The following is a 24,239-nucleotide window of genomic DNA, read 5'->3' as shown; positions in this document are numbered from 1 at the left end:
TTATAATAAATGAGAGGCTTGCAACAATTAATAGATAATACTTGAAGTTTTGTCACAATTAGCTTTCTTGACAGACGTAGAAATTCTAGAATGTCAGTTTTTAATATACATGTCATTTGAACAACTTTTAATACTGATAATTTGAAAAAAAACGTTTCAAAGTAACTCTAATGAAGTATTCAATAGTATTCATAACTTCAAATTCTCTGCATCATATTATTCATTGTTCCATATTACGACCTATTAAGCTACCGAAATTATTCGGAGTTTTTGTAGTCAAGCATGAAGATTGGACGAACAAGAGAGAATTTAGAAAGTAATGTTGCAGCCTATTTGATTATATCAATCTGACAGATGTTTAAGGCAAGTGATAACAATAAACATTACTTAATATATCATCGGTTTACAACAAAAACACATTAAGTCAAAAATATTACTTCTGAGAAAAAGGAGTATATAATATAAATAATGTATTGTATAAGCTTAAAATTGAAAAATTAAATACACATAAAGAAAAACTTACTTACTTATGGTTTTTAAGGAACCCAGATATTCATTGCTGCCCTCACATAAACCTGCCATCGGTCCCTATCCTGAGCAAGATTAAGCCAGTCTCTACCATCATATCCTACCCCCTTCAAATCCATTTTAATATTATTCTCTCACCTACGTCTCGGCCTCCCCAAAGATCTTCTTCCCCCTCAGGTCTTCCAATATGCATTTCTGGATTCGCCTATACGTGTTACATGCTCTGCTCATCTCAAACGTCTTTTATATTTGTTACTGTTGCTCCAAGATATTTTAATTTTTCCACCCTTTCAAAGAACTAATTTCCAGTTTTTATATTTCCATTTCGTACAATGTTCTGGTCACGAGATATAATCATATACTTAGTCTTTTCGGGATTTACTTCCAAACCTATCTCTTTACTTGCTTCAAGTAAAATTTCCGTGCTTTCCCTAATCGTTTATAGATTTTCTCCTAACATATTCACGTCATCCACATAAACAAGCAGCTCATATAACCCATTCAATTTCAAATCCTCTGTGTTTCCCTGGACTTTCCCAATGGCATATTCTAGAGAAATAGGTTAAAACGCAAAGATGATAGTGTATCTCCTTGCTTTAGCTCGCAGTTAATTGGAAAAGCATCAGACAGAAACTGGTCTATACGGACTCTGCTGTATGTTTCACTGAGACACATTTTAATTAATCGAACTAACTTAATAATATTTTAAGGATTCAGTTTTGTTAAGATCTTTCAAAACGTCTTTTTTCTCAGAGGTAATCTTTTTTACTTAATGTGTTTTACTTGTAAGCAGGCGATATGTGGTCACAGGGTTCGAATCCAGTCTTATTAGCACACTACGTTATGGGTGCAATGAAGTGATATAGCAAAGATACCAGTAATTTAAAACAGATCTGAATTGATGAATTTATAAAGCCTTTATTAAATATCATACTTATTAAATATTTATCAAGCATGTTTATCACTTTTAATTCTGAACTATAACAAGCTGCATTTCTATCATCATCAGATGAGATCTCGGAATATGAGTAACTTAAGACGAAATAAGCTAAGTTAATATTTATACCATAAAAAATTCTCAGTTCAGTGTAACTGAAGATTAATTTGATGTCTTAATCTGAGGTTAATTGTTTATACAGCTGGCCCATAATGAATCAAGAGAAAATAAACGACAATTTGAACCTTATTATTATTATTATTCGGCCGGGTAGCTCAGTTGGTAGAGCAGCTCGCTACGGACTGGAAGGTCCCGGGTTCGATCCCAGGTGGTGGACAGGATTTTTTCTCCTTGCCAAACTTTCAGAACGGCCCGAGGTTCACTCAGCCTCCTACAAAAAATTGAGTACCGGGTCCTTCCCGGGGGTGAAAGGTGGTCAGAGCGTGGTGCCGACCACACCACCTCATTCTAGTGCCGAGGTCATGGAAAGCATGGGGTTCTACCTCCATGCCCCCCAAGTGCCTTCATGGCATGTTACGGGGATACCTTTATTTAAGAAGTTGCATTTCAGGGTAAGTTCACGTTAGTATATAAAAATGAACAATGAGTTTTGACAAGTCTGTAACATACTACAGGCTGGAAGTTTTAGTTCGGGAACCACGGTTTTGAGTAGTACAAATTAAAATTATAGAATCTGTTGTTATTTGTATCATTAGTGCAGCCTCATGCAAAAGATGCACACTGCAGGCCAGTAGTGAAGTCATGCTTTCTTTTATTTCAGTATTGACGCCTTAAATAATTAAGCCATGCCTAAATATACATGCTGAACATTTTGTAATGTACGAGTACCTACCATCTTTGTCTGGAAGGGGATTTTTTTCCTGAGTTTCTGTGTGTTTCAGTTTCCCCGTGTCGAAAGCTTCTACACCCTGAAGAAGAGCCTTCTGAGTTTTTTCGGTGGCAACATCTGTGGAAAAACGAAGAAAAAACTTCATTTAACAGTTTAAATTAGCCTTAGTATTACACAATAATGTGGGTGTATATTTAGTAACATTAACGATTGTCAATACATTGCAGTTCGCTTCATCCTACACAAGTAACAAAGGAATCAAGGCGTACTTATATAGCCTACATATAGTATTATATAGAGTGATTCAAAAGGTTGCTCACAAACTTAAGGAGTTTATAGAGACCAGAGGTCGAAATACAACAACTTTAGATTAGGAACTTATGGTCTAGGAAGTAATCATAGGTCAGTGCAAGCCTGGGAATGTCAGAAACTACATACTGGACAATCACACATTTGAGTTAATCAAAGATAATGTTTACTCGACACTTTTTTTTTTACAAAAGTTATTCAAATTGGCGACCATCATCATCCAATACAGGCATAACATCGTCGTAGGAAATTCTGGAGCACTCTACCAAGTACATCACGTATTTCACGAACCTCATCAGATGCTTCAAGTATCCTGGAGATGTGTTCAGAAGGAAAAAATCAAGAAGCGTCAGATCAGGGGACTGGGGTGGCCAATCAATTGGACCTTCCCTTCCGATCAAACGCCCGGGATATGTGTAATTTAGTATGTCACGTACTTGAAGAGAAAAGTGTGCAGGTGCTCCGTCTAGTTGTATCCACATCTGACGACGTACGATAAGTGGTGCATTCTCTAACAGTTCTGGAAGAACGGCTCGTATGAAAACGTTGTACCTCACCCCATTCAAATGTAGTGGCAGAGAAACGTTTTCATAATTTCATAGTGTATCGAACCCAATGACTCAATGCAAGGTAAGCTTACATCTCCAATGTAGTTCCTGACATTCCCAAGCGTCCACTGACTCAGAATTACTTCCTAGACTATAAGTTCCTATTTGAAAGTTGTATTTCTACTCCTCTATAAGCTCCTTAAGTTTGTGCGCAATCTTTTGAATCACCCTGTATATCTTTATTCATTAATTCATTTATTTACATGTGATGGGAATTTCTGTACAAGTTTTGTTCATATTAAGTGGTTACGGTACATGCTAGAGATAACTATATCGCATATTATGTATATTTACACATTCCAGAGCAAGATTAAGTTAAAGATGTTAAATCTAGAAAACAAAAAATTATAAATGACAAAATCTGACATTACAAAACGTACTTTTACCAGTACAAATACCTGTTCACTATCTCCAACAGAGCCTAAGGGAATGTCTTGCACATCATTTCTTTTATGACTGCTATAAATTCTTTATTTTAGTCTTATTTAACGACGCTGTATCAACTAATACAGTATTATTAAGCGTCAATGAAATTGGTGATCGCGAGATATCTGGCGAGATGAGGCCGAAGATTCGTTATAATTATCTGACATTTGCTTTACAGTTGAAGAAAACGTCTGTTGTCTGGTTGAGGTTTTTTTCGGGGTTTCTCCTTAACTCATTTAATCCAAATGCTGGACCCTGGACTCATTTCGCTGGCATTATCACCATCTCATTCAGACGCTAGATAGCCAGAGCAGTTGATAAAATGTCGTAAAATTACCAATTAAAAAACCTAGACCATGGTGCCTCAAAGGTAGATGTGAAGGTCTAACAAGAAACCAGAACGACTAAATTAAATGGGGTTCGAGTCAAGCCACGTCAGGCCTAGCAAGTCTGTGGGGATGACTGGTCTGCTTTCAAGAAACTATACTGTATTATGTCGTAAGTTGATGAAGCATTTATTGACAACGATTAACATTAAGTAGTGTATATTATAGCGTTTATAATATGATGAGCATCCAAAGAGTTGGCTACAGAAGTAAGAAGACAATTGGTTTTTGTGTGTGCTGTGCCGTAAATACTCAAAGAATAATAGTGTAAATTTTCTTTAATGACACAATTAACTGCGAAAGATAAATACAGCAAATAATGAATCCACTTTCCGAACACTTCTAATTGTGATTACGAATGTCGGCATGCCGTCTTCTAACAAGACTGTCCGGCTTCAATAAATTAAATAAGAACAGTATTTGAAAACAGAGTAATTAGTGTGGATTATGGCCAACAGACTCCTCGAGACCTTCTATTTGCGGGGAAACCTGAAAGACAAGATTAACAAATGCAATTCTCACACAATAACAGTATTCAGGAAGAGATATCAATTTCAAACGAAATTCTCAATGCGATTTTTGAAGAAGTGAAGGCTTTTATTTAATACGTACACATAATTGTGTATATTTCCGAAATGTCAGCCTTTTGGTCCAGTGGTTAGCAACGCTGGCTTCTAAACCAGGAGGTTTCGGGTTCGATTCCTGACTCTGTCAAGGAATTTGTTTTTTGGTATGTATGGCCTAGCGGTCTTACTAATAAAAACTCTATATACAGACGTTTAACTGTCTTATACTTATACAATGAGTAGCTCGTTTATACGTCGTGTGTAAATTCCTTACTAATAATCACTACATACGTCGTGTATAACATTATAACTGTTACACAGCTACGTCGTAGTTTCGTCATTACTTCGTTACGAAAGGTAATAGAATATTTGAGGTTTTCTATTGCATCCGGTAGAGCGCTCTAGTGTGGCGTGTTAAGTATCGATAGTACAACTGGCTCTAATCGATTACCATACTATATTTTGGTCTAAGAGTACAAGCTACAGCAATATTATTCTAATTATTCTGTGCTCTTTGGTTTGTACTCCTGTGGTTACAAGACAACCATCATTATAAAATGACAGTCGATACGAACAGCTGTTAGAGGGGCGGCCATTTTTTCTCTATATACAACGCTTAAACAAGGAGTTTCGTGTATATAACTACTGCAAAGCAATTCCCATTATATAGTTACAGCTTGTTTATACATCCATTGCTTATGCATGGTTTATTAGTGAAGTTTTCTGTCTCAACTCTGCATAAGTCTCGTATAAAAACTATTCACGGCTTATTAGTAAGACTGCTAGGTGTTTAGGTTGTTCTTAGGTTTAAGTTAGATTAAGACAGATGTAAACTGTTAGGAAGGGATTGTCTGCTGTGAATATCCCCTGGAGTCGCTCGCGACCAGATGAACTTGCATTAATATTTCCGATTACCATGAACAATACTTGATATCGTCACATATGTTCTTGAGATGCTGATGCTATCGCTACCTCACTTCTAAATTTTGCAGCTACATCAGTAAAAATGCAGAGAAGCCGTAGTTCAATACACTGTAACGTCCCTCATGCAGGTCATATTAACATATTTAAATTTCAGTAAACACACCTGGCTTTACATTATTGACTCTCTGCAAGTTCATGGGTCTCAGCATAAGAATCACAGAGATGCTATACATAGTTTAGTGTACACTTGCGGAATGAACAAGGCGACAGATTCTAAAACGCAGGGCAGTGCTAGTCGATTGATTGCCCCTTCCTTCTTTCTCCGTACTCGTTTCTTCTACCTACAAAGGAAATGTAGTGCTGCCCGCACACGTCATGGCGCATGCATCATTAAGCCAACTTACTCATTCAAGTCAAGGCTATACATAGTACACGCACCATACACAGTATAAAAGCCAAGTTTGGATGCTGCAGTAGAAGTAATGCTGTTACGTGAACTTCAGACACTATAATTAGATCTGCATCTTAAAGTCTGTACATTTTAACTTTACTCTAAACAAATTTACTTACAATCAAATTTTGCAACATGCACAAAATGTTTGCATAACCTGTGACAGACCACATTAAAGTTGAAAAAATAATTTTGTGGCAGTTTTGCAAGACAATCCTTTCATATAGTAATTAAAACATTAACTATAAGATATCATTATGATGTATTGAAGTACGTATGATATTTCTATGCAGAAAATAATTTGATATGCGTAAATAATCACTTAGTGATTTAAGACGGCGCTCTTTCCGTCGGATCCCGGCCACTTAGTCACTCGTAATGAGTGCACCTCTGCATAAAGTGTGCTGGACATTGTGCCACTGCACACATCTATGACAGTGCATGGTAACACAGTGCGTGAGGTTTGACCAATAAAGGGAAACTAAGAGGTGGAACTAAACAGAGAATTCAATCCGGCATCGGAACTGGAATCCGGTGTGGCTTAATGGATAAAGCGTCAGCACGTAAAGCTGAAAACCCGGGTTCGAGTCCCGGTGCTGGAGAGAATTTTTCTCCACTCCACCCATTCTTCATTAAATGTAAGACAAGAATATCAGTATATTAGTTGTTGTAGTTCTACAAGTGGTGGTAGTGGTAGTAGTGACGATAACTGGTGGTGGTAGTGGTGGTTGTGGTAGTAATAGTAGTGGTGGTGGTGGTGGTGGAAGTGATAATAATAACAACAATAATAATAATAATAATAATAATAATAATAATAATAATAATATTTTTTTAATAATCCAGTCTGCTGTCAAAAAATGTGAAAGTTAGAATTTATAAAACAGTTATACTACCGGTTGTTCTTTATGGTTGTGAAACTTGGACTCTCACTTTGAGAGAGGAACATAGGTTAAGGTGTTTGAAAATAAGGTGCTTAGGAAAATATTTGGGGCTAAGAGGGATGAAGTTACAGGAGAATGGAGAAAGTTACACAACACAGAACTGCACGCATTGTATTCTTCACCTGACATAATTAGGAACATTAAATCCAGACGTTTGAGATGGGCAGGACATGTAGCACGTATGGGCGAATCCAGAAATGCATATAGAGTGTTAGCTGGGAGGCCGGAGGGAAAAAGACCTTTAGGGAGGCCGAGACGTAGATGGGAAGATAATATTAAAATGGATTTGAGGGAGGTGGGATATGATGGTAGAAACTGCATTAATCTTGCTCAGGATAGGGACCAATGGCGGGCTTATGTGAGGGCGGCAATGAACCTCCGGGTTCCTTAAAAGCCAGTAAGTAAGTAAGTAAGTAGTAATAATAATAATAATAATAATAATAATAATAATAATAATAATAATAATAATAATAATAATAATAATGGTAGTGATGGTAACTGATGGTGGTGGTGGTGGTATTTGTGGTGGTGGTGGTGGTATTTGTGGTGGTGGTGGTGGTAGTAGTAGCAGTAGTAGTAGTAGTAGTAGTAACAGTGTGACTACTGCCCCGTTAGCCACTATCAAAAGCACTTCACTGCAAAAAGAAAAAGAAGTAAAAAAAAACGATGTAGCTATAGACCTATTAAACATGAACTCATAAAAATTCTGATAACATTTAAATTCAAGAGCGTCATTTATTATGTTAAATATATCATACGCAAAACTTTTGTGAAGTTCAAGATAGCGTTCATTGTCGTTCTGGACAAAAGGAATTAAAAATAAAAGACTGACTGGCATTACCAAGGACAGCTGAAAACCATTCAAAATACAGCTTACGTATCACAAATTGTTTATGTAATGTTACAACACAAATTATAACCACGAGCAAACGAGCAGCCTAGAATGCAAGCAAAGCGATCCGGATGTGCAGAAACATGCTGCAAGAGACAATACATCACATTCGACTGTCATGACATGCAAGATAATAATCAGGCCAGTATGGAGGTCACTTACCTTACTAGTTATTTTGTAAATGGGTCAACTTGGATAAGATTGTCCCCGAAAGCAAAGCAAGTCGGACTGCTGTATAAACAGTACTCAATTCATTTTTCGGCATTTTCACTAGCTGGATTCATAATAAGTGACTACGTATTAGTGTACACTAAGGACTACTTAATATTCTGAAATTTTCCCACTAAAATAAAACATATGCAGGTGACTATGATATTTTATAAAACGGTAACTGTGCTGCTCTTCTCGTACAGAAGTGCATAGAGTGGAGTTGGGGTGCAATGTTATTTGCAGGCTACAGAAATGAGATTTCTGGGGCTAGTAAAAGTAAGCATGAAAATTATTGTAATAAAAAATTTTTAAGAATAGTCGCTGACATGCAAACATTCTCATGGAGGCAGATTTTTTTCTTCCGTGTTTTTTTTTACTTTGTTATTTAACAGCGCTGTATCAACTACGAGGTTATTAGCGTCCATGGGATTGATGATAGCGAGATGGTATTTGGCGAGATGAGGTCGAGGATTCGCCATAGATTATCTGACATTTGCCTTACGGCTGGAGAAAACCTCGGAAAAACCCAACCAGGTAATCTGCCCAAGCGGGAATCGAACCCGCTCCCGAACACAACTCCGGATCGGCAACCGTGTTAATAATGCAAACAAGTGTTTATATAAATTTTGGCCAGTCAAGTGCAGTTACAAGGACCCTTCTGAAAGTAAGTTTCTTTGCGGCCGTTTACATGAAGAAAACATTATTTCATGAAAAGATTTATTGGAACAAATACAGAAATCTATTTAGCTATTTTTCAACATATTTCCCACTGGATCTGAGGCATCTGTCATATCGTGGGATAACTGTGTCCTAGAAGTCTGCTGCCTGAGATCGGAACCAGCGTGTGACAGTCATTTGCACCTCTCTGTTGATGTCACGGTATGACAAATGTATTAATTCCGGTGGGTAATATGCAGGGGCGATTTCTCAGGGCATGCTATGCTTGCTGCGCAAGCCCAATATTTTCGTAGAATGTGTATTTCCCAAAATGGGATTACGTACATTAAAATTTATTTTGATTTTTGGAACATTGTATAGGCGTAATACCATCCGCAGGTTGCACACCGCAAATATAGCAACGCTTGCTCGTTTCTCGGAGCTACAGGAAAGACGTAGAAATAGCGAGAATATGATGCGCGCGCAAGTGCCTTCCTCCTTAGTCCGTCCTAGGCGCACATGCTTCTGTTATGTGTTGTATGAAGCTCTGGTTCGAGAGCTACACCAACGACTATTTAACGTTACACAGACCAGTAACGACAGCGGGAATGTGCTGTGATTTGCGAGTGCAATGTAATTGTATGAGCGGAATGCATGTGTTAGCTGCTACATGTATTATTAATTCTTAAACATTCATTTGAAGTATTGCAATGAGTTCGGAATTGTGTGTTATTGAAACCTTATTATTAAATCCATTTTCCCGAAGAACTATTCAAGAGAAGACATACATTATAGAGAATATGTGTCCTCGTTCAGTGCATCTCAACACAGCAATATGCATTGGTTGGCAGGGTCGAAAAAAACTAAATAAACTCTTTTGTTGGCCAAGTTTGTTATATTAAATCGAACTTCTACATCTGATAAGCGAATATGATCCGTGACTCATAATGATTTCATAATTATAAAATAAATTATTTAGGCTATGTGGGTCTGATTATTTTTATTAATTATGAATTATTATATCCTCCCATCTTCCCCTATGAATAAAAGAGTAAGCCTAACGTTTGTGACTAGCATTCGCCCCTGGTAATATGTTGAAAAATAGCTCAACAATTGCTATATCTGTTCCATGAAATTGTCTCTTCTTTCCGTAAACGGTCCCAGGGAAACTTCTTTCTCCACGGCTCTCGTAATTGCGCTCGAGTAGTCAAAATTTGTATAAGCACTTGTTTTGACATTATTAATATGGTGGAAGAAAATAAATTAACTTTTTTTATCTGCTCCCATGAGAAGATTGGCTTGTGAGCTGAATTTTTGGTGCTGGTGCTAGTGAGTTTAATTGGTTAGTGATACGATTATATTAAAATCTCAGCTTCATCTGAATGTGCATTATTTATTACAATTTAAAATGGTTTAAACAACACACTGAAGCAGATTTTATAGCACCATTAACCCCATCTGATATGTTAGACGAATATATAACTTTCGTGGCAGGAAAAATATATGTACACACTGCCCACCTATAACATACCTTGTGCGTTTGGTAGAACAATTTTTTCTTGAGTGTTGGTCCGCTTTAACCTCTCGGGTTTAAAGCTCTCGACACCTTGAATAAGCTCGCTGTGTTGCCGCTCTTGTTTCACATCTGATTAACGAATCAACATTCAACAAAATGCGTCTCAGAGAAACCCATGCAACATGCCAATCAAGCACACCAGAGAACAATCTTGCGATCAGTAAATAGAGACCCGACTCAAAAATACTAAGTAACAATTTTTGTCAAATATACAGAGTAAATTTGCCACGCCTATTTCTCTTGTTTCATGCAAAGTGCTGTTTCAAAATATCGATTGCTGTGCTACAACCTATGAACGAGCCAAATGACTACAACATTGACTTTTCATACTGGATACTCTATTTCAGTCTAAGGCCTATATTACACTATCAAATTCTGTGTCACAGAATATGATAAAATTTTTGATAAAATATGTATGATCAAATGTAAGATTTTGACTATATTACACTATGTCAAAACTTTTATCATATTTTTCATCACAGTTGTAATAATGGATCCACAATAGTTCTATGCTTGTTGTAACTGTAAAATATGCATAAATACTAAAGAAGAAATCAAAGAAAACATATATTTCGTCGGCTTAGAGTGTAAACCTGCTAACCAACAAAATGAAAATTTTACAGGGGAAACAAGAAACTGAGTCTACTTTAACTCTGAAACTTTAGGACCAAATCCAAAGTACAGGTCCCTTTGGCCTAATTACATTATCACCCAATTCCTGACCAACCACGGTTGTTTCCGTACATATCTTCACAGGATCAACAAGGCACCATCTCCCCTATGTAACTGCCCAGAAAAGTCACCTGAGACAGCAAGACACCTTCTGACAGAATGCTCCTTGTACTCAAGAGACCGGCCTCGTGTTCTAACAACCCAAACGCTGCCCCAGATACTGAAGTTCCACATCAACACTGTCGCTGTCACAAACTTCATCAGCAACATCTTCCGCACACTTCAAGAATAGACTCTAAACAATAAAATTGTAGTCACCACTAATGTAAATATCTTGTGATATGCCTATGGCAAAACACAGGTTGTAAAATAGCACGCAAATAAATAAATAAATAAATAAATAAATAAATAAATAAATAAATAAATAAATAAATAAATAAATAAAAAAGTACAGGTGGTGAAGTTTCAGAGTTAATATATATTCAGTTCTTTGTTTTCCCTGTAAAATTTATTTTTTATTAGCAGGTTTACACTCTAGGTTAGAGATTGGAGTAGGGAGAAAAGATACAAAAGGAATCGATCGAACTCTACTGAGAGAACTTCAGAGTGAAGATGTAAAATTCTAGTATTTAATAATGGATGATAAAACATTTCATGTGACTCATAATGTGATATTAAAAGTTCTGTGGTTTTCACAGACCATGTGTACTTAATGTCCGCCATTTTCTTCCTTCTCAGTCACAGATTTTATCAAAGGTATGATGATGACCATAACTTTTATCACAGAACTATGTCACAGCTAGATGTGATCATATATGCTATATTACACTGTAAAAGATTTTATCATATATCATCATCATCATCCTTCACGAATTAGGCCTCTGTAGACCTGTTTCGGCCCCATCTAGCAGTCTTCTTAACGGTCTTCCTGGTCGACGATGTCCTCTAGGTTTATATTGCATCATAATTTTTGGGATTCTTGAATTTTCCATTCTTCTTACATGATCTAGCCAATTGAATTTGTATCTGGTGATTTTTTTATCATATATATTTTATCAAATTTCAGCGACACAAATTTGATAGTGTAATATAGGCCTAAGCGAGTTTCAGTGGAATTTGTGCGGAACAAAGAATTGTTTTATAGCAGATTTTCTCAGAGTACTTCAGTTTTTCCTACTAACGTTAACAACCATTATCTTTATCGTTTCTGTAACAGGGAAATATTTTAACGTACCATACCACTTTTCCTTCAATAAACCAACACTATGGGACTTATAAAACACATATTTCATTTATTTATTTACAGTATTTCCCTACTATGTTTTTAAGGAGAGCGAAAAGACTAACTGTAGTAACTTTCGAGGAATATCACTTTCATTGACGTCATATAAAATTTTGTCCAATATTCTTTTGAGAAGATTAACTTCACATGTAGTGAAATTATTGGGGATCATCAATGTGGTTTCAGACATAATAGATCGACTATTGATCAGATTTTTTTTTTGTATTCGACAGACATTGGAGAAAAAATGGGAATATAAGGGCACAGCAGATCAGTTATTCATAGATTTCAAAAAAGTGTATGACGTGGTTAAGAGAAAAGTTTTATAACATATCCTTATCGAATTTGGGATTTCCAAAAAGCTAGTTCGATTAATTAAAATGTATCTCGGTGAAACTTCCAGCAGAGTCCGTATAGGTCAGTTTCTGTCTGATGCTTTCCAATTCACTGCGGGCTAAAGCAAGGAGCTGCACTATCACCTTTACTTTTTAACTTCGCTCTAGATTATTACATTAGGAAAGTCCAGGATAACAGAGAAGATTTGGAATTGAACGGGTTAGCCTACATCAGCTGCTTGTTTACGAGTATAACGCGACTAAGAAAATAAGACAATTCTTTACTACAAAAAGCGACCTATTCTGGTCTCACTTGGTTTTTGAAACAGTTATAGCGAGGCACGGATTCTGTTTATATTTTTCGACTTTTACAGAAAATCAAATCTTTACGAAAATTAATGTTTTATGCCTTTATGTCTGCTGTGTCTGTAATGCCCTTTGTTACACTAATTTTGCAAAATAATTAGTTTAAAAATATCTGTAAGCCCTAAAAAATTTTCCCTGAAGAAGTTTTCAATTTGAGATATAATGCAGTTCTGTAAATATTTATTTATGTATAAAATAAAGTATCTTTTTGTTTTATTTTCGTAATGGTTGGGACACGTTAATTAAAAACATATTGGTATAGAGACTTTCAAGTGCTAAATCTTTGTGTGAAGCATTTTTCGAGTACAGGAATAATTTTATGTAACTAATATTTCCTCAAATCAATGATATTTTCTGCATAATGCCTATAGAATCTATTCATCACTTCGGTTTAAGTAAAAAATAAAATTTTGTATAAATCGTGAAAGTAGATTCTGAGGAAATCGGACATTGTGTTACTTAACAGAAAGAATGGTTATTTTTTTTAGTAAAAATTATTATATTAGGCCTATATATCATTCCCAGTTGAAGAGATTTGTAATACTGAGTACGAACAAAATCTTTTCAGTACCGGGTACTGTAGTATAGGAGAAATCGTTCTACACGATCAAACAGACAGACAGACTCATCCCGAAGCTTACTTTTTCGGCTTCATGGACAGAGGAAACGTGAATATTTTCTCTTTGTCTTTTATATGGGACAAGTTTTCTACACGTAGATGTACTATCTATTATTAATCCTTCCACTACTGCAGCCAAGTACGTCATAAAATTTACACATGGGCAAAGTTTTGCTATTACTGTGCTATCCATAAATCTGCTGATAGGGGACAGGCGTCACAAATACAGGCAGAGGAGTACTTGTGGATCTAGGGACGAGTTGTAACAAGAAGTGAAGAAGCGGTTCTCATCTGATGAGTCCGGTGGAAGTAACCCATTTCTCAATATAAGTAAATATAAAAAATTAAAAAAAAAAATAGGCGCAGCCAACTTACCTTGTATAGTTTTTCTTATAATAAAAACACACCAAGATATAATTCAAAATATAATCAAAGCGATAACTATATCACACACATTATCAGGAATACAGTTCTTAACGACATTCAGTTAGGTATACATAGATATTTCTAAAATCAGTCAAGGAAGTGGAAAAGAAAAAAAAAACCAGAGGCGGTATGCTACCCCAAGATTTTCGCCTGACATACCTTGATTTAAAGAAGGCATAAGCTTACTCTCTCCCTTACAACAAACACATAAGCTTACATGATGTATACAATACATTATTGTTTCGTGCAGTCAGTATCGCGAATTTTTGGAGCTTACGCAACACGTTAAATTTCTGGTGAACCAAATTTCTTAATAAAATAATTTCAGTTATTTACTAGAATCTTTTGCATGTCTGTTGAGTCCTATCATTTAAAATAATGTTAAAGCTTTAAAATGCCTTACTTAATTATTAATAAAAAGTGCAACAACAAAAATGACACAGTCACTGAATTTGAAACAATGGCCATTACAAGATACAGACCACAGCCTTCTATACTGAAGCATTCCAGGGGTTGACTTATCAAATAAACGTGCCTAAATACACTTTGAATTGTTCCAGAAGGCTGTGGTTTAGATTTACGAAGCAAACAGATAGTACTCTTTGCTGTAAAGAAATGTATAAACAAATTTTTACGAATCACATTTTTTTTCAGTGACAGTATGTCATTTTTCACTAACGGTATGTTTTCTGGCCATAGAAACCAGTGGCGATATTCCATACCGGCGCATACCGTCTCACTCCCCTCACTGTCTAAAATGGATTGCCAAATACACAGTGATGGATTACAAAAGAAACGGGCAACCTGAATAATATGTTACAGAATCATGACCATTGAAGATTTAGAAATTCTAGTTACCTTAAGAGTATATTAATAATTCTATGCAAAAGAAGGCTATCTTCAATCCTCTATAGTTCGCAAAGACGGTATTAACTTCCCTTCCTTCATGTTTGGGTCATGTAAAAGATTCGACTGACCAATAAACTTGTCTCATATCAAAGCTTTATGAAGATGTGAAGAAATCTGTATTCCTAATAATAGTACTTTAGACAATTCAACATAGCAACAACTCCTACAAATCGTACATGGCGCACAACACAGCCTAAACATGCAAATATTTCTGTTCCTGGAACAATGCACGAAAATAATAGATCAAATTTATGCCAGAAATAGAAACAAGCTGCTAATTTGGTTGTATATAATAATAATAATAATAATAATAATAATAATAATAATAATAATAATAATAATAATAATAATAATGAGCTTAAATCTCAGTGAAAGACTAAATAAATAATTGAAACTGTCAAGGTAGACGGGTTTTACGTACCTTCTGCTGTGGGTAAAACATTTTTTTCGTGGGTTTCAGCCTTCTTCATATTTACAGTTTTGAAGCCTTCCAATTCGCTTTTCAGGTCTAGATTCACCTTGGGCAGGTCCTTCAACTGTGGGCTGACTGGGGCCGACATTGTTTCAGGGTTTATTGACTACAATTAATCTGCAACAATCAAGGAAACAAAATAATTAGCTAATGATTAATGTAAACAATTAGTACATCTTGAGTCCTGAGAGTATGGTATACTATACCAAACATCTATAATTGATTATGATATACGATGTATGTGCAGAGACCCAAAGTATAGTATAATATACCTGCATTTGTGCCCTAACTGTAACCTGAAGAATTTTTTCAGCATTTTCACTCATGTCAGTGACTTTTTTTTAAAGTATAGAATCATATTGAACTTCAAAAATAAAACAACAACATGTCTCAGGACTCAGGAGGCTAAGGAGAAAATATAAAAAAGAGAAAAGAAAAACAAAAGAGAAAAAAAAAGAAAAGTAAAAGTCATAAGAATGAGAAAAATAAAACAAGATTAGTAGTCTAAGGAGAAAAATAAAACGGAAAAAGTAAGAATAGAGAGAATCATGTATATAGGAGGAACCAAACTGTGGTCTGCAGACTTAACTACTTCAGAAATATTTTATGTACGTTTATCAAGATAATCTCACTAGAGGTTTTGATTTATCTAGAGAAAATCAAAACTCGAGTGGGATTTAATTGACTATTTCACAATTAGAAGAAAATACAGAAAGATTAGAAGAAATAAAGTACTCTAATACAATCAAATATTAATTGACTTACTAAAATTCTATTTCTCTAATGCTAGCTTCACCAAAACGTTTCAACGGAGCCGCCATTTTCAGTTGACTATCTATGCTGGAAACAAATGTCGATCGCAAAGGGTGTCTTATAGTACCGGTACCGTAAAGAATTTGCTGTTTGAAATGTTGGCAAACAAAGAAACAAATGCTAGGGAGACACGATAAAAAAAAACAAATGCTGGGGAGGTAATAAAAATTGTAGGGGTAAGCAGCCATGATTGCTTGAAACACGTCGTTCCGTACCGTTTTATTAGTATGACGGAGTAAAAGTGTAATAGTCAATTAAATTTCTTGTATCAAGTTTAATTAAACTTATTATGGCTCCATTCAATGCCTTAGGAAAACATAATAATTAAAACCATTACATTTACGTATACTGACAAAACTTTAAGTGACCACTCTTTAGCTACTGTAATGTTTTAACACAAACACAATACTTATTTTATTTCATTTTATTTATGTACATGAACTTAAATTCAACTTTATAAAAATTACACTGTCTGAGAAATTCGTAAATGAAAGAGTTCTTGTATAGGGTTATACATACAATTTTACCGTGACTATCGTTATCATGTGATTTTTATTTCGTAGCTGGAGTACAGACAGCGTAAAATACCCTATTTTCATTACACACTCACCACTTCATAGTTCATACATCAAAACTCAGGGGCATATCAGTCATTTGCGTTGGTTACAGCTAAAGTTTCTTTTCTGTGCATTCACTAGGCCTATACCGAAATTTCTTCTTTAATCTCAGTTACTCGCGAGAGTCCTTTCAAGAAGAAAAGTGAATCTGTACCTCAATTACAACTACACGGTTCAACTTTTCTTTCAACTTCACGCATGCAAGCAATAGTACACAAAACGCATTCAACAGTGCATGCAGCAATAATATTGAAAGTTACCCATCGCCGGTGGGTAACTTGTGCGTTATTTCGTTTCCAAGTGAGCAGTTTATTGTTCTAGTGGCTAGTGAAGATGGCGTTCAACACGGCGCACGATGTAAACATAAAATCTGCATGCATCTTAATTGAACGTGCGTTTTCAACTTGCGTCTTTCAATATCCTCCCCAGAATGCATTCGTACGCGCATAGATAGTTGGACTGTGTAGATGCAGCTCTTTTGTCATGCACTCTCTAACCTTCAACTTCACTGCAATCGGTCACTTTATTTCAGTTATCAATTTCTTCTTTTGAAAGTTTATAGAATAGACTGAAGGTAGAATTTTAAATAACGAGAGACGAAATCTTATTAATCTCCTAATGCTTTCTATTTTTGATAAATGTTTTTTCAGTGTACAACTTATTTAACTTCTTGGGAGAAAATCTTGATTATATGGATGCCAAACTTCACGTTGAAGACTGTAGTCTATGTAGATGTTGTGAAGGGAAGCAGGAAGAGTAGAAGAAATATACATATGAAGAGAAAAGATAATTTATTTAAAGTTGTTTTCCAACTACAAGGCTTACTAAAAATGATGAGTTTAATTTGCGACAATAATCGTCTCACAGCTGTGCTGTCAATTAAGCATCCTAGAAATTCCAGACATCGAATTTCGGTATTATTTGGTGAGAAGTCATCAACTGAGTTGCTGTGGAGACCACAAGAAGAGAGGAGAGAAAAGACGGGGGAAAAGAGAAGGTAGATAGATAGATAGATAGATAGATAGATAGATAGATAGATAGATAGATACAGACAGACACAGACAGACAGACATATAGATAGATAGACAGACAGATAGATAGATAGACAGATAGATAGATAGACAGATAGATAGACAGATAGATAGACAGATAGATAGACAGATAGATAGACAGATAGATAGATAGATAGATAGATAGATAGATAGAGATAAATATATAGATATAGATAGAGATAAATATATAGATATAGATAGAGATAAATATAGATATAGATAGAGATAAATATAGATATAGATAGAGATAAATATAGATATAGATATAGATAGAGATAAATATAGATATATATAGAGATAAATATAGATATAGATAGAGATAAATATAGATATAGATAGAGATAAATATAGATATAGATAGAGATAAATATAGATATAGACAGAGATAACTATAGATATAGACAGAGATAACTATAGATATAGACAGAGATAACTATATATAGATAGAGATAACTATAGATATAGACAGAGATAACTATATATAGATAGAGATAACTATAGATATAGACAGAGATAACTATATAGATAGAGATAAATATAGATATAGAGACAGACAGATAGATAGATAGATAGATAGATATATAGATAGATAGATAGATAGATAGATAGATAGATAGATAGATAGATAGATAGATAGATAGATAGATAGAACGGTAAGGAAGACAATACTGATAACACCGCTGGAGAAGGGAAGACTATACATGAAGGATTAGCGAATAAACCGAACAGGATTCGAAGCTGGATCTCGTCAAGCGATTCAGTGCACTCCTCCCGCACAGGATGTGCAATTAGTGCTGAGAAGTCACCTGTGATTCCCGTTGTAGCTGCTTCGCACGAACGTGCCAGGAGCTGAACTCAAATAATTAACACCCAGAGCATTGCCTTCAGCAGCGGCAGAGCGTGAACAGTGTGGAGATACTTTCAAGTAAAAGGGGCAACATCCAAGGTCAAGGATGATTTCCTTTAACTGCTTTTCAATTTTAAGACGTTTTATTCTACAAGAACGTGACGAGATGGACCTCGTAGAAGGCCGTTTTCCTTGACTATCAGGCTGTATTCGACTGTTACTCCATGAAAGTTCTACCCGTAAAGCAATTTTAACCAAACATAAATAGCTTAAGAGGAACACGGAGTTCTAATATACTTTGCGGTATCACGGTAGAGAAGTCTTCGAACCTACAGCCTCTTTTATTTACCTGGGAAACAAAATTCTCGCCCAAGAGACTTAAATAGTTGGGCTATAGGATTGGGATTAGTCGAATTAAAAAAAGTATGAAAAAGGAAAGTTGAAAGATCGAAAGTAAGATACGCAGAAAATTGGAAGAAAGAGACGGAGAATTAAAGTTGAAGCCCGACGTAATTGGATAACTGTCACAAGAGAAGTTCAAGCTGAACTGACAGAGCTATCGCCCCAAGAAGTAGCAAAACGGAGATAAAATCCTCAGACTGTTGCTTCTCAAATTTTTGTGGAGGAAATTAATGGTATGAAATTGTTTAAGGTACCTTTCAAATTACAGAGTTTATCTGGAGTCGACGACGACTTAATGACAAACTATGCAGTAATGGAGAAATGGGAAACACTGTCGGAAATGTCAGCCAAGTTAGCTCTGTGGTAACTTGTCTGCCTTCAGACTAGCCGGCCCGAGTTCGATTCCCTGTGGAGTCTGAGATTTTCTTATACAACTTCTACCTCGGAGCTAGGAGAGGTGGCGGTGCACAACTTCTAAACACTAAATTGTGCACCAATATATCTGGGTTAAATCCCAAATCTCTCCGCAGTGCATATGAAGAGAAGGCATATGTCATTGTTGATAGTGATTCGTCCGTCGGATGGGGACGTTAAGCCTGGCGGCCCCCTTGATGCTATTCGACAGGAGTAGGCTACGTGACGGCACCGGATTTCCCCTTCTCCATCATCATCATCATGATCATCCATTCCCTACAATACACTTGCACGAATAATTACACATACACTCGCCATAGTACACCATATAGCTCTCCACAGATACTACACGTGCACAGCATGGCCTGCCGATGTGGTGTGCAACTAGAAAAATGGGTCATAGTCCTACCATTTATCCGTAATATGCGAAACCCGAATCACGCAACTGAAGTAAGTAAGCATTGGATACATACATACAAACTTACTTACAAATGGCTTCTAAGGAACCCGAAGGTTCATTGCCCCCCTCACATAAGCCCGCCATCGGTCCCTATCCTGTGCAAGATTAATCCAGTCTCTATCACCATATCCCACCTCCCTCAAATCAATTTTAATATTATCCTCCCATCTACGTCTCGGCCTCCCTAAAGGTCTTTTTCCCTCCGGTCTCCCAACTAACACTCTATATGAATTTCTGGATTCGCCCATACGTGCTACATGCCCTGCCCATCTCAAACGTCTGGATTTTAAGTTCCTAATTATGTCAGGTGAAGAATTACAATGCGTGCAGTTCTGTGTTATGTAACTTTCTCCATTCTCCTGTAACTTCATCCCGCTTAGCCCCAAATATTTTCCTAAGCACCTTATTCTCAAACACTCTTAATCTCTGTTCCTCAGAGTGAGAGTCCAAGTTTCACAACCATAAAGAACAACCGGTAATATAACTGTTTTATAAATTATAACTTTCAGATTTTTGGACAGCAGACTGGATAATAAGAGCTTCTCAACCGAATAATGGCAGGCATTTCCCATATTTATTCTGCGTTTAATTTCCTCCCGAGTGCCATTTATATTTGTTACTATTGCTCCAAGATATTTGAATTGCCGAAAAAAAAAAAACACTTCACAGCTCTTTGTTGACAACAAGGATCGAGCTTAGGGTCTTTTGGCACAAAAAAACTTAATTTAATTGAGTCATGGACTAACGATGAAGATAACGTGGAAAATTTTTAAATATTTATTCATTTTTTTTTATTTAATGCAGGGCTGTAGAGTATATCTTTAGCCGTGATAATGGCAAGATGCAATATTCAAAAGTGAACGCCCATAAGGACCACCTACAAAACAAGTAAATATACAAATAAAGAAACAAGCAGTGAGAAGAGTACATAAATAGATATATAACATGAAAGGAAGAGTAACAAATTTTATTTTTGGAGGGCCATCATCTTCTGTCTTGCTTCCCAATACTTTTCTACCAATGTTGTGGAGGACAGATTGGGACAATCCATTAGATGGTCTGAGTCCATTACGATGTCCTGGTTGCAGAGTAGGCAGTTAGGATTCTGGAGTAAACCAATGCGGCATAGATGTTTACCCAAGCAATCATGTACAGTTGCTAATCTGAATTTGGCAACTGCTTCTATCCTTGGTCATTTTGGTACCGAAGTTACATTGTCTTTCCATTCAGAGGTGCTTATGTTATCTTGCAGAGATTTTTTAAATATAAAAGCAATAAATAATAGCAAGAATCCTTGGCCATGTGGTACAAAGGCACAATACCTTCGGGTCGTATCCTCTCTCATTATGAAGTTTAATATTTTCACGTTCGTCGATATATTTAATATAATTGGGTGCTATTCATAGACATTTCGCTAGCCCGCGCTACGAGCGTGCTAAATTAGCCCCGGCTATCGACTGATTACTTGTACAGGATTCATATCATATCGCTAACACTAGTTTATGAATACGAAAAACGTTAGTTCGCTGATCATCCACCGGAAGCCCGCGCTAAGAATGTCTATGAATATGGCCCATTACGAGCTTTCATTGCAGCTTCATTTCATAATCTGCCTCATAAGTGTTGCCTTGTTGGTATCACTTGTGAGGTTCACAGCGGGCTTTGGACAGTTGACTAAACAACAATACTTCCATATTCCACCTAACGGCGTCACTGTAAGCTCGCAACAGCGGCAAAACGGGGGGCGCCTTATTAGAAGAACTTCCAAATTAATGAAATTCTTTTTAAACTCCTACTATATTCTTTTCTAAAAACTGTTATTAATCTACATGGCTCAAGGAAGAGGAAACTTGGATAATTATGTATTATTACTGTTAACGACTAGAGGGATCTCAAAAGAAAACTAGGACGGATCCACCCCTATTTCCTGATAGGTACACCTCTGATTCTTGCATTAGTTGCACATTGCACAGAGATGACAGCAAATAAAAGAATGACGACTGGAATTTGTGTAGCTTGGGGCAACACTTAACCTACGTACGTATGTATGTACAAGAGGTGGGTAACCTGTGATAATACGAAAGTACAACATAGTTACTGAGACGTAATGACAACGTGCGACCGACTGCATCAACAACGCTTTGTATTTGGTCATTCACAGACGGACGGACGGAGACAGACAGATCTGAAATCATACGTAGCAATTTTGTATTGACAAATGTTCATTTGTAGGCGAATTGCATTAGTTTCTTCAACTATATGAATTTTGAGCTTGTTCACTTTACTCAGTTAAAATCGTTTCTTATGAGAATAACAAGTATCGTTGTCTATGATGTGAATGTCTCCACTCTACATTTCCATTTATAGTTTTCTTGAAAGAACTGTCACACTGCTCAGTTTGTAAGGCACAAGATGCGACGCATTTTGTTACGTGTTCCTAGGTTTGAATACTGAGAATACTGGTAATTGAGGAAGTAGAGGGAAAAAGAGAAGTGAAGATGAAATGAGGGAATGAAACAGAAAATAATTTTGATGGAGGAAATGGAGAGGAAGAGAAGAATAATTTACTATTTACCGTTTGTATTTTTAGTCTGCTATTTAACAATTGAAGCGATGAGATCAATAACCATTCAAGTCCACTTCTGGTCATTCATTTTTTGCAAATTTGAAATTAAATTTTGGATATTTCCGCAAGTGTTACGACTTTGAAAGTTGATATACAACTTTGTCTTGATCTCTAAAACAACCAGCAATATCACGTGCAAAAAATAATAATTAGGTAAGAAATAAAAAAAAAGTTTTTTTTGCATTTTCTCGAAACTTGCGTAAATGGACTTGAATGGTTATTGATTTCACCGCTTCAATTCTGCATCAGTTACTAGCTTATTTAACGTTAATTGAATTGATGATAGCGAGATACAGTGGTGAATATTCAGAATATGTTACGAATGTACTGCATGCCCCGTTATTTAAAAAAACACTCTATAATTTAATAATAATAATAATAATAATAATAATAATAATAATAATAATAATGATAATGTCTAGCCTCGGCCACATTCTTGAGGGAAATTGCATAGTGCATGCCTTTGGTATTGATTTCACGCTTCGCCACTGAAGAGATAGTATTTATAGAGATGAAGCAGATATCCGCCATATGATTACCTGACATTCTTCTTACAGTATGAAAAACCCTCGGAAATTCCCAACCAGATAATCAGCCTAAGCGAGAATCAAATCCACACTCCGTTGCAGCTATGGATCAGCAGGCAAACGCGTTTACTGCCTGAGCTGTGCCATGACCGGTTTATACATTACTTCACTTGGGATTGTACATTTTAATACTTCAACAGTCTTACTAATAAACCGTGTATAGTTTTTATACGAGACTTATGCAGAGTTGAGACAGAAAACGTTACTAATAAACCGTGAATAAGCTATGTACGTATAAACAGGCTGTAACTATACAATGGGAATTGCTTTGCAGTAGTTATATACGCGAAACCCCTTGTTTAAGCGTTGTATATAGAGAAAAAATGGCCGACCCTCTAACAGCTGTTCGTATCGACTGTCATTTTATGATGATGGTTACCTTGTAACCACAGAAGAACAAACCAAAGATCATAGAATTATTAGCATAATATTGCTGTAGCTTATACTCTTTGACCAAAATGTAGTGTGGTAATCGATATTTAACACGCCACTCTAGAGCGCTCTACCGGATGCAATAGAAAACCTCAGATATTCTATTACCTTTCGTAACGAAGTAATGACGAAACTATGACGTAGCTGTGTAACAGTTATACTGTTATACACGACGTATGTAGTGATTATTAGTAAGGAATTTACACACGACTTATAAGCGAGCTACTCATTGTATAAGTATAAGACAGTTAAACGTCTGTATATAGAGTTTTTATTAGTAAGACAATATATTGAGAAAACTTCGAAAAGAACAGGACGCTTTGTGTTTTGAAATAGGCCTAAATATACATGTTTTTCTGTAAGAACTGATGGAAAACATAAAAAAATGAAATAAAAAATAACCTGCGAATATGTCTGTCGCAATATTCCGAATCTCTAAACGCAAAAGCAAGCACGGAAAAATGACTGGCTGGCCTCTCGAGGGCCGAACTCGGGACAGATCCATGCTCTTAGGCTTACACTGGCCCTTGTATGCGATAGGCTAATTGTTTCAGGTCCTATCCCCAGACGAACACATGACAAACCATACGGACCGAAGTCTATGGCGAGTCCTCGGCATCAACCCCTTTGATTTGATTACCTGGTTG

General features: G+C 36.1%; 1 protein-coding gene across 4 annotated transcripts in view; it reads right to left on the bottom strand.

Moving 5' to 3' along the window:
* cib (thymosin beta cib) overlaps positions 1-24,239 on the bottom strand; it is a 152,722-nt gene that overhangs the window by 13,645 nt on the left and 114,838 nt on the right. For 3 of the 4 annotated variants that reach the window (XM_069839007.1, XM_069839009.1, XM_069839008.1), the window contains exons 2-4: positions 15,292-15,459; positions 10,217-10,330; positions 2,319-2,432 (exon numbers count right to left, since the gene is read on the bottom strand). In XM_069839007.1, the coding sequence (XP_069695108.1) occupies positions 2,319-2,432; positions 10,217-10,330; positions 15,292-15,430 (367 nt within the window). In that variant the 5' untranslated portion in view covers positions 15,431-15,459. The remainder of the gene's footprint in view (positions 1-2,318; positions 2,433-10,216; positions 10,331-15,291; positions 15,460-24,239) is intronic. The other variant, XM_069839010.1, reaches the window with a different exon arrangement.

The sequence above is a fragment of the Periplaneta americana genome, chromosome 11 (genome assembly GCF_040183065.1).
Source record: "Periplaneta americana isolate PAMFEO1 chromosome 11, P.americana_PAMFEO1_priV1, whole genome shotgun sequence".
In the NCBI taxonomy this organism is placed as follows: Eukaryota; Metazoa; Arthropoda; class Insecta; order Blattodea; family Blattidae; genus Periplaneta; species Periplaneta americana.
The sequence above is the reverse complement of the archived record's forward strand: the minus strand, read 5'-3'. Positions and strand labels throughout refer to the sequence as shown.